A 12,149-nucleotide genomic window follows, 5' to 3' on the forward strand; every position below is an offset into this window, starting at 1 on the left:
TCAGTGAAAAGAGTAATTAATGCACATATTCCGTATTCTCCTCTTTTCATCTTCCCAGTGGCAATCAGGTACTTTTGAAGGAGACATTTAGAAACCTAAGCTCCCTTAAAACATTCTCTTTCTAGCAAGCAGCTAGTCAGAGACCTACCTTTTCTGAGAGCTGCTGTCAACATGAACCTGTCTCCAGCCCCAAAGGAAGTCAGCCTGCCTTGCTACCAGAATGTCTAAACAATCACATGTTGGATTCAACTGTAGAGCACACTTTCCAGAGGTTCCAAATTCGGGGAAGCTACTGTTCTGACATAAAGGAAGCCCTGTATTTCACAAGCCAGCAACCTGCTGGGAGTTAGAAAGACCAACTTTAGTTGGGTAGTCAACCAACTTCGTTTACCCCTCGGTGCACATAGAAGTGAGGTGCTAACTTTCCCATCACACAAAATTTGCAGGCAGAATATAAATGGTTCGGGAGGGCATATCCCAGAGACAATTCAAAGGAAGTGGGGTCTAAAAGTCCTATAAAATCTCCTGCCACCAATAAGACCTTAGGATTCTATAAAATGCTTTTGCCAAAGAAGGGGGAAAAGAGTACTATGTTCTAAGAAACGTCACTTCCCTGATGAATCAAAGCCTGGCTGATTCCATAGAGAAATGAAAAGAAATGATGCCACATGCAGGAATTGCATAACCTGAGGGAGAAGTCAGAGATAGTCTATATAATTAGAGAATTTTTTAAGTGTATTTATTTATTTTAAGAGAGAGAGATAGCACACATGCAAGTGGGAGAGGGGCAGAGAGAGGAGGAGAGAGAATCCCAAGATGGCTCCCCACTGTCAGTGCAGATTCTGAGGCAGGACTCCATCCCAAGAACTGTGAGATCACAACCCGAGCCGAAATCAAGACTCGGACGCCCAACCAACTGAGCCACACAGGTGCCCCAAAGTAAGGGATATTTTAAAAATTATGTGTTCATTCAGTAAAATATTGGTAGTGATATATGTGATTTTTCACTCACAGCAAGTTTGTGATGTAGGACTGCACTGGGATTGTAGTATTTTCTGAGTGCAGAACAGAACTTCCAATTTGAAATCAGGAAAGAAGAACAGCATGAATCAGTGGGGGGAAACAGGCTAATGTATGAAACTTCTAAAAAGCAATGATGTTGCAATGTTTTCAAGTCTACATGTTATTGCAAAGGTAATGACTAATAAAGTAAATCAACAGAAAAATAGGGTAATTTAGGATAGACAAACTATGAAGCAAAAGGTATGTTTGAGAGAATTTTCAATTATATAAGCCACTGGTTTGACAAAAAAAATTTCACTTTGATCAATTCCACTCATAAGAAATTGTGTTCAGGTGGAGAAATTGTTTCCCCACTTTTAATTGGTATATATTACACACAGTAGGTCTGAAGTTCTATGAACCCCAAAGAATTGGGATGAAGTCAGTAAGAGCTTTCCTTCACATTCTTTTCCACAGGTCACATGAGGAAACCAAGCCATAAAAGTCATGTGATTGCAGGGGGCATAGGGAAAATTTCTGTACCTGTTGCTCAGTTTTGCCATAAACCTAAAACTGTTCTAAAAAATTAAGTCTACAGAAAAAAAAAGTCAGAGGATTTCATTTTACCTAGATGTTTCCAAGAAGAAGATAGTATTTTTTCCTCAAGATTAAAAAAAAAAATCATGGGGCGCCTGGATGGCGCAGTCGGTTAAGCGTCCGACTTCAGCCAGGTCACGATCTCGCGGTCCGTGAGTTCGAGCCCCGCGTCGGGCTCTGGGCTGATGGCTCGGAGCCTGGAGCCTGTTTCCGATTCTGTGTCTTCCTCTCTCTCTGCCCCTCCCCCGTTCATGCTCTGTCTCTCTCTGTCCCAAAAAAAAAAAAAAAAAAAAAAAAAAAAAATCATATTATGTGCATTTAAATTTTCTACATTTTATTATTTACTTCTGAGCAAGACACAGAGGGACAGAGTGTGAGCTGGGGATGGGCAGAGAGAGGGAGACACAGAATCTGAAGCAGGCTTCAGGCTCTGAGCCGTCAGTGCAGAGCCCGATGCTGGGCTCACACCCACAAACTGCGAGATCACGACCTGAGCTGAAGTCAGACGTGTAACCAACAGAGCCACCCATACGCCCTTTAAACTATTTCTAAAAGAAACACTTCATTTTATTCCTAAAAATTGCTACTGTGAAGAGTACTGGACCACGAGTCAACATGTAGTCCCAGCTCTGATCACAGGCCCACAGGCCACCAGCTAAGTGAGTTTGTGTTAGTTCCTTTTTCTGGCCCTCTGTGTCATCAGATGGAAATTGGGACAGTATCACACTTCCTTACCTAAAATGACAGGAATATGAAAAACCATTAAAAGAACAAGGTTATATACAAATGTAAGGAAAGAAGAAAACAGTAAGAATCTTTCATCCATTCAACAAATGTCATGTGAATTCCCAACATAAACCAGGCTCTCGGCCAGGCACAGAGAATTTTACAGTTAAAAAAAAAAAGAAAAAGGCAGACAGGATTGCAATCTTTCTGGAGTTTACAGTCTAATGGAGAAGACAGGTGCTAAATAATACAAATAAACATATTTAAAATTGTGATGTTTGCCATAAGGAGAAGTTAAAGGCAGGTTGGAAACAAATGATGGGTGACCTGAATTAGATGGGGACTAGGGTAGTGGGTAAAAGAGTCAAGAGTTTCTCAAAGACATGAAACACGAGGAGCTGGTGAGTAAAAATATGAGGAAAAGAAACTGCAGGGAGTATTCCAGGCAAAGGGAAAAAACACTTGCAAAGGTTTTGAGGGGGAAATAAACTTGACATATCCAAAGCACAAGCATAAGGCCAGGCTAACCATTGGTTTTCATTCATGGTACCATGATGGTAATCTCACACTGCTTTCGAGACGAGACTAGAACAGTTGTGAAAATTGGCATCCTGATTTTTCCTCAGGCTAAACTTTGTACCCTCAACACATGTTTCCAACTTAGAAGGTCTCTATATCCAAAGAAAATTCCAAGTCACTGTATGTTTACTATTTATTATACCTAAAGGATATTTTAGACATCCTCTTTTCTATAGGCTTCTAAGAGAGTCAGCTGGTTAAAATTAAGTGTTTTAAAAAGAAAATTGATAGATCGGAATCTATCCTGAGAAAAGCTAAGTGGACTCAAAATCTTAACATGTAAGCAACAGTTAAAGGTTTTAAGGCTGATGGTGCTGGAAGAGAGAAAACAAAGGTGACACAAACCAGATCCCACATACTGACACAAGCTACCTTATGGAGGAGAGGATACAGCACAGTCTCTAATGGATACCAGAGGATTTCATGGTTTAAGTTCCAAGAAGGGCAAAATGTTCCTTCAGTAGGTAAAAAAAGAACTACTAAGAGTAGGATATGTCTAATTTGGCAGATGGAAAAAATAGGTATTCTTCTAGAAGTCACAAAGAAATCATAAATGTAAGTGTAGATTAGATCACCCCTTGGGGACACTTAGAGAAAATTCAGAGAGAAAATCTTAAGAACTATTGTAATGGACAACCTCTAAAGTGTCTTCTAGCACTAAGAGAGGCCATTGAAAAAGGCCTCCTTAACAGAAAGATTTAAGAAACTATTCTCAGTAAAAGAGAAGTTTCATCTCCCAAAACTTTAATCATCTAGGACATAGGAAGTATAATAAAGAGTGGGATGGTTTTCATAACACCACCACGGGAGAGTTTTGAGAACTTTCAGCTATCAATGGTTTCTATAAAGCCTTTTATGAGTGGAGAGAAATTTTCATTCATCAGAAATCTTTGTTCTCATTGCCTAACGTGGGTTTAGAATTTTGGTACAGTTTGGTAAGGGAAATTGAGGTACAAGGTGAGAGCCCCAGGATACCTAGCTTGAGCATAAATGTTATGTACCAGAACTCAGAAAAGCTGTTTAAGGACTTCTGGGGGTGGATGGGCATGGGTCAGGAAAGTTATAGAGCCAGAGCAGACACTGAAGGATAAAGAGCTATAAGGTAACAAGACAGAGAAAAGCACATTTTTAATGTTTATATTTAGAGAGAGGGGAGAAGAGAGAGAATCCCAAGCAGTTTCTGTGCTGTCAGCACAGAGCCACCCAGGCTCTGGTTCAATCCCATGAACTTTAAAAAATCATAACCTGAGCCAAAATCAGGAGTTGGATGCTTAATCAACTGAGCCACCCAGGTCCCCAGAAAGAAAGCATTTTAACATAAAGAGCAAATGTGACCCAAGAGAGACAGCACATCCAAGAAAGCACAAGGATCGACAGTTTGAGTGTAAGTTGTGTGAGCGAGTTTTGTGAACAGGTATGCAGAAGCTTTGCTCGTGAAAGAATAAACCTTGATCCAGTAGGTCAAGGGTCCTTAATCTGGAGTTTCTGTTAGTCTTCTGAACATATGAATATAGTCTCTTATAGGTGCAAATAAGAGCTTGTTCTGTGATACCCTAGAGCTCCCTTAGGGAACGTGGCAACTGAGCCTCAGCCAAGGGAGAGCCCTGGGCTTTATTTATGTTGACTTAAGTAGGATTTCGAGACAAGATGGGACATAGATTCTGATAGAGATTTTATCAGACCATCATGCCGATGAAATCTTAAAAGGTGACTGACTATGTTACATTCTTCCTATATCCCCCTCCCAATCCCAACCCAATGACAGATTGGAATCCTAGATAGCACTTACTGAGTGTCTATTATCTGCCAAGCAGTGCATAAGTACTTTATTCTCAACACAGGCCTGTAAAATAAGTGTTATCCTCATCTTACAGAAGAAAAAAAGAGACTCAACGAGGTGAAATCCTGTATTCACTTCATTCATTTATTGAGCTGACATATTGGTTAAGGGCCTCTTACTTGCTGCTATGGGGGAACACCTACCAAGTGCTACTAAAGGGGAAACTACCAGATGCTAATATAGGAGGCACCTATTGCTTTATGTGTCCAACACCCCTTCTTTTTAGAACATTACAACTTTTTGTTGGATCTTCCCCTTTCTCCAGTCTACCAATATGGGTCACAAAAACTTCCATTTTTTTGTCACCTAATCCCTACTTCCGGACCACAAGTGATGGTCATTGGACTTAATATTTTAGGATTTGGGGCTAAGAGAAAATTGGGATGAAGTCTGGTCAATGGTTGAAAACTAAGATGAAGTCTTCGGGAGCTGTGAAGGACCATGATTCTTGTCAGCTGGAGGAAGTCCATAGTAAAAGGGAAAATGAAGCTGGCACAGTGAAAAACAGCAGAGACAGGAGACAGACTGGATGCAGTCCTATATCTGCTCCATTGCTTTGCCTTCCTAAGACTGGGTGTTCGCCTCTCCCTTGGATTCCATGAGTATATCCCAGTGTCCTTCAAAAATTCTTTCTTTTTACTATTCCCCAAAAGCAATCTCTTCTACCTAGCTCTTACTTTGGGCCACTTGATGGCTTCCATTTCAAATAAAGTGCTGATTTCTTGGGAAAAAAAATCTTTCTGCTTAAGCTTGCCCTTAAAAAAAAAGAAAGAAAGAAAAGAAAAGACAAAACTTCTAATAGCTTGTTACCATATTAAGCATGGGAGACACAGATGAAAAACATACAGTCCCTGACTTACAACACTCTTACGAGGTGTTTCATAAGGACATGTGTATGGGCATAGATCATTACAACGTTCTCATTGGGGCTGGGTAGGGACATGACCCCTTATGATGTGTACCTGACTCATCCAAGCACCCTCTCCTTTGCCATTCACTCTCTGCAAGATCTTGATCTCCTTCCTCCCTCCAGGCATTGGCATCTCTAAGAATCTGGCTGTAGTGATGCACACTAATTGATGTAAGATCAGAGGTCTGCAAACATTTTTTGCAAGAGGTCGGAAAATAAATATTTTGGCCTTGTAGGTCACATAGACTCTGTCACAACTGTTCAGTTCTCTTATAGTACAATAGCAGCCACAGAGAATGCTTACATGAATGATCATGCCTGTGTTCCAAGAATTTTTTTTTTTTTTTTTTTAATAAAATCAGGTAAGAGGCCGAATTTCATCCACAGGCCATAGTTGGCCAACCCTAGCTGCGGGGTATCTGGGAACAAAGTGAAGTTTAAGAAAACATGATGTATGAGGCGCTTGGGTGGCTCAGTTGATTAGGCATCCCACTTCGGCTCAGATCATGATCTCTCAGTTCATGAGTTCAAGCCCCATGTCGGGCTTTGGGCTGACAGCTAGGAGCATGGACCCTGCTTCAGATTCTGTGTCTCCCTCTCTCTCCACCCCTTGCCCACTCACACTCTGTCTCTCTTTCTCAAAAATAAAACATTAAAAAAAATTAAATTAAAAAAACATGATGTAGTATATTAGCCAACTTAATAAGATATTTATTTAAAAATATAAAAATAAAAAATAAAAAAACATGATGTAGAATGTTAATTGACTGACAAAAGTATGCACCAAGTACAGCAGAAACTCTGAGAAAGCACACAATGTACTCCGGGAGCATTAGGATAAAACACTTCTGCAAGAGAAGACACTGGAACTGAGTCTTTAAACACAAAGTGATGTTAAAGCAAGAGGAGATGGGTAGGAAAAGCAGCATTTATAAATACAATGAGCTTAAGAGACCCCGCAATTTGAATGATTGCCAATAGTTCCCTGTTACTGGGGCAAGAAATAAAAAGTTAGAGTGTCAAAAATAAGACAAAGCAGGAAAGCAAGGAGAGTATTAAACACACAAAAACAATGCATTAGGAAGCCATCAAAGAATTTTAGGCAAAGCAGAGTAGACATTATCTGATTTTTTTTTTTCTCTTTAATACTATTTCAGGGCCATAAAAAGTATGGTAAAGGATCCCAGGTAGGAAAACACTGCAATGTTTGGAATCAGAGTGGCTTAAGGGCCTGTTTTTGGGCAAAGAAGTCAACTTAAGCATTAGAATCAACAGAATCCAACTTGGAGATAGGTTATATGCAGGGCAAAGAGAAGAAGGAAAAGATTACCCTTAGGACAATTGGGCAGATAAAAGGAGGCAGTCACAAACATTGAAATATTTGGGTCAGGGTTGAGTTCAGTGTCAGATACCTGTGGGACATTCAAGTGGAGATGCAGGAGACTGATCAGATGGCCATGAAGGTAGATCAGCTTTTTACATACATCTGTGAGGCAGGTGCTATTATTATTCTCATTTCACAGATAAAGAAACAGATAAAGTTCAGAGGAAATGTTTTTTTAACAACAATTCCAGCTGGATTCCTTATTTCTTGACTTGAATTACAGAATTAGGAGTTAACTGAACAGAGAAGCAGGTAACGATCTCATTTACACAGAGTCTGTAGGATGAGAAAGGAGAAAGATTGAAGCTGACACCCCAGACACAAAGTCTATAGGAATCACAGACAGCAGTGTCCATGGTGGTTATGTCCCTGCCCTGGAGCCAGAATGCCTGGTTCAAATCCCAACTCAGTTGCTCACTAGCTGTAGCAGGATTCAAATAAGTCAGTTAGACACCTCTATTCATGCCCCCTCCTCTGCAAAGTGTGAATTATAACAGCACTGACCTTCTAGGCTGGTATCAATCAAGTGAAAGGATAGATGTAAACATCTGGCCATGCAGCATGGCAAACAGTGAATACTCAAAATATTTGCTATTTGTATTAGCATTCCCTTGAAAAGGAAACAGAAAATAAATAGTAAAATCGGAAAAGTGGGAGAAAGTGCTGTCCGAGAGGCCAGAGAAAGAGAAACTTCAAGAGACAGGAAATACACAAAGCACCAAATATTGCAGAGCGGTCAAGAAAAATGGGCCTCAAATAGATCTGTCGGTTTACCCACTTTAAGGTCATATGCAGAGTAGTGGAGGCAGCAGCCAGGCTGTGGCTGGTTGAGGAAAGAGTGGGTGATGGAGAAGCAGAGTCAGTAATAGCTAAGTATACACTAAATGATTTGTAGGTGTAGGAAGCAGAGAATGCTGGCTAACGGAGATGTCAGTAGAATGTAGTTTCTAATAAGTGTGGGTTGTTTAGGTAGGAAAAAATGGGTAATTTTCTATGCTGAAGGGGAAAAGCAAGTAATGAAGAGAAGTTAAAGATACAAGGAACAGGACAGAACTGCTAGATCAAAGATCTGGAGGAGGAAGGGGTAGGTGATGAGCTCCAAAACTCACGGGGAAATTGACCAGAAAGGGGAAGCAGCACCTATTCCACGGAGGCAGGTGTAGCCAAGATAAGGAAAGGTCCCAGCTGTGATTCTCATCTGATGACCTCGACAACATTTTGATGTAGCAAATATGGCCTTACTGAAAGTGATAGAGAAACAGGGTAGAGCCATGGAGTCTCTAGAAAAGTCTGAAATGTCTGTTGTAAAATGTAGGAAAAGCACCAAACTCTGGATACAGAAAAGACTATGCAGGTGTCACTGAGGGCCAGATAGAGGTTGGAACCATGAATCTATAGTGGTATCAATTCATGCAGTGGCATGATTTCCCCCAGCTGGCTCACTGGTCTAAGTGCACGAGCAAAGGAAACAGAGAGAGGAGCTGATTCAGGATGTGCAGTATCCAAAGAGAGGGACTTAAGATACCAAGAATAGAATGCCCATCCAGGCTGGACAGGATGATGAGATGAACAGGAAAACAGAGAAGGACTGTTAGTGGGGGGAAGCAGGCATGGACAGCACAAGGAAGCCCAAAGACAACAGAGAAGAGATGAAGGGGTTAAGAGATGGCACCACTAGAGGTCTGTGGTCAGAGGGATGAAATTTTGAAGTTTCTGAAAGTAAAGGAATCTCTGACAGCCTTCTGGCTATTGATCACTCAGAACGACAGAACAATGACCAGACTTAGGAAAGGAAAGAGAACAACAAGTTGTGTGCCTCAGTCTTCAATGAATGTGGAGACAGATTAAGAGATCTATGGTTGGCCATGGGGGCTGGTCGTGGAGCATGAAGGATTTGAATGGTATAGCCAAATGCCATGGTTTTTTTTGTTTTGTTCTTTTTGGAGTTTTTTGTTTGTTTGTTTCATTTTTGTTTTGTTTTTTTTTTTTTAAAGAGAAATAGGGAATTGGAGGAAAAAGGATGAAGGAAGGATTTGGAAGCAGCAACGTGGGATATAGGAAAAGGTCACATTTCTCTACTTCAGGATAAGATTTAAGAAAAATGTCTTGGCAGTCCAGATAAGAGAATTTCCAGGTAAATTTTACCCACTGGGGAGACCAGGTTCCATTTCCAGCAGAGAGTAGGGAAAAACCCTATAAAAAGACTAATAACATGAGAGAGTTTGCTGGTGTGGACAGGCAAGCTTCAAAGAGGCAATGCAAAGGGCTGGAAGGGATAGTGTGCAGAAGGGAAAGGAATCAAAGCAGCTCAGGGGTGCAGGGATGTGCCTAGAGGAGCAGTAATGACCCAAGGGCACAGTCGCCAAGGAAAGCTATGATGTGAACCCTGGCAGAGTTCGCTGCTTTCAAATTTCCAAAAGAAACTTTGGAATAAACTTGTTTTGATGCTAGAAAACCATGGCATTTGCTCAGGGTTCCAAACAGTATGTTGGTAAAAATACGATGCCTCCAAAATAATCTTTTTTTTTTTTTTTTTTTTTTTTTTTGCATGTGCCAGGGCAGGATTTTCTTTTACCAAAAATGTAGCCCTTGGTGGAAACACCAGTGACTCCAGTAACAAGGGAGGGGGGTCCAGATCTCTCCTGGTAGCACCAACCGCTGCCTAAGCCGGTCAAGCAAGCTGTCCTAGCTCATGCAGTCAGCCCGAGATAAAGCTTATATTGAACCCCTTACCTGGTGGTCTCAACCTGTACCAGGTTGTCCCTACATAAAGCAGTCCATCAGTTACTATTCAGCTATTTCTCAAGGTCATTATAGAGCACAGATGAATTAAGATTTGCAAAAGCAATGAACTCTGCAAGCAGAGATCCACGGTACAAAGATCAGGCACTACCGTTACCAAGTAATTTATTATGTGACAATTTGAGACACATACCAGAAACAAAATATGAAGTGCAATAGAGTGGGGGAGAGAGGTAGAGCCAAGACCCATGGGGAGTGACTTGGCAGGGGTTCTTGGAGGAGGTGAGATAGGAGCTGGAGATTGGATGTGCTACATTTTCCCCAAAGATTCCTCACCTCTAGCTGCTCACGCGTACCCTTCCTCTCCCCGTTTCAATGAAACCTAGAAATTTGGTGGTCAGCAGAGAATGAGGGAAGGCGACAAGGCCTCACCCTGCTCACTGAAGCCAAAGCCGAACGTGGGGGGCGGGGGGGGGGGTGGGTGGAAATGGAGCACAGCTCACCTACCTCACAGGCCATCGCCTTCCTCTGGCAGACACACTCCTTACTGCTCCAGCTCAGCTCCTGGGGCCTGACCTCTTTTTCAAGCCTGTGGTCAGTCTGCTTATCGGGCCTGAACTCCTTCAGCTGGATCTTGTTTTTGATTTGGCTCCTTTCTTCTCAGCTGTTTCCATTTTAGGCCTCTGTTCCTGACTTTTTTTTTTTAATTTTTTTTAACTTTTATTTATTTTTGAGAGACAGAGAGAGACAGAGCGTGAGCGGAGGAAGGGCAGAGAGAGAGGGAAACACAGAATCTGAAGCAGGCTCCAGGCTCTGAGCTGTCAGCACAGATCCCCATGCGGGGCTCAAACTCATGAACTGTGAGATCATGACCTGAGCCGCAGTCGGATGCTTAAACGACTGAGCCACCCAGGTGCCCCGGTTCCTGACTTTTGAAAGCAAAAGTAGCCAAGCCCTTTCCCTTTGGCCAGGCCAAGGCAAAAGGACGGTACTTGGGCACCACAAACCTAACGGGACCAAAGATTGGTGTCCATTTTTGGCCTTCTGGTAGAGGCCTTATTTGGAACAGCTGAGCCTCCTCTAGGAGTGTGGGGCTCTGGAGAACAGGGCTTGATAATTCAGCATGTGAGCATACGGTGAAGAGAGATTTTAGCAGGAAGGAAAAGGCAGAAGCCTTATTTTCCCAGACAGTGGCTAAAAGCCCACTTCCTTTCCATTTTGAGCCATTGAGCTACTGAGGAACATTAAGTCAAACCCCGTTTACTATCTCGCTTTATCGGGCTGTGAGGTCCAGAGTGTGGAGAGCTAGAAAACTCACCCATCCTGCCGAATAAACAACAAAAACGCGCAGAAACCTTTCCCTCCATTTCTGCGCCACAGATTTGGGGGTGTGCCTCCACCTCCAGGAGCAAGTGGCTTCCTGGAAGGCTACAGGGGGTGAAAAAAGCAAGACTGAGTCTCCCTATTGCCCACTCTCACGCCACTGCCTTGCCTGCCCCCCCTCTTCCCACCCACAACCCCTCCTACTCCCCAAGGGGTGCCATTTTGGAGCCAAAATCCACTTTGTCAGCACAAGAGCAGCCCTGCCTTCGCTTGCTCCACACACCATGTGACCCTGGAGAACCTCCAGGGCATATTTCATCTGGCATCAGCAACTAGAGGTCACCGTGACCCAAAGCTTCCTGCGTTCCCAGGCCTGGCAGCCTTGCCAAAGCCAGCCATGGCTGGGGAAGGAGAGCGCCGCTTGGGGGGAGCTGACCAAGTGTGGTGTCGGCCGCCCTGCCTGCCAGCAGACAGCAGCGCCGGTTTTCCACTGCCGGCCATTCATTGGACTTGGCCAGCTTTGTTCCTTCCCTGGGACCTGGTCAACAAGCTGAGACCAGAGGAGCTGTGGCTCTGGCCTGCAGAGTGAAGCCATTTCTGTGTGCATGCATGCCACAGGCAGCGACTCTGCTCACGGCCCCCAGGACGCCGAGTTCCCACCTGTCCTACCTGCTGGGCACTGCAGTGTGACAGGGTCCAGGATGCCCAGGGATTGCTGCTTCTTCCCCCCCCCCCCCCCCCCACATAAAAGAGAACAAATCGTTGTAGGGGTCAGAGACTTCATGCTGAATTTTGCTCAGAGTCAAAAGACAATGAAGGGGAACCTTTAAGGCCAGGAAACAATTTTAGTATCAGTTTACAGGGTCCCCTTCCATGCAAGAATCGTAAAGTTTTAGGGGTTAGAAAGTTTTAGGGTTAGAAAAGATCATAAAGCGGCCAAGTCGGTGGTTCTTCATCCAGCTTGGTAAAGAGACCCTGGAGTAACTGATGAAAACAAGCCACTCCCTGCCCTGGGGGAAAAGCCGCAGACACTTGAGATTTTGCTC

At 43.1% G+C, this 12,149-nt stretch overlaps 1 protein-coding gene across 1 annotated transcript in view; it reads right to left on the reverse strand.

The window, feature by feature from the left end:
* TPRG1 (tumor protein p63 regulated 1) overlaps nt 1-10,464 on the reverse strand; it is a 215,501-nt gene extending 205,037 nt beyond the window's left edge. Inside the window, exon 1 of the mRNA XM_053903544.1 lies at nt 10,288-10,464. Within this exon, the coding sequence (XP_053759519.1) occupies nt 10,288-10,299 (12 nt within the window). The 5' untranslated portion in view covers nt 10,300-10,464. The remainder of the gene's footprint in view (nt 1-10,287) is intronic.
* Between the last annotated feature and the right edge of the window lie 1,685 nt (nt 10,465-12,149).

Source organism: Panthera pardus, unplaced genomic scaffold (assembly GCF_024362965.1).
Source record: "Panthera pardus isolate Hobbes unplaced genomic scaffold, ASM2436296v1 HiC_scaffold_16, whole genome shotgun sequence".
NCBI classification, from domain to species: Eukaryota; Metazoa; Chordata; class Mammalia; order Carnivora; family Felidae; genus Panthera; species Panthera pardus.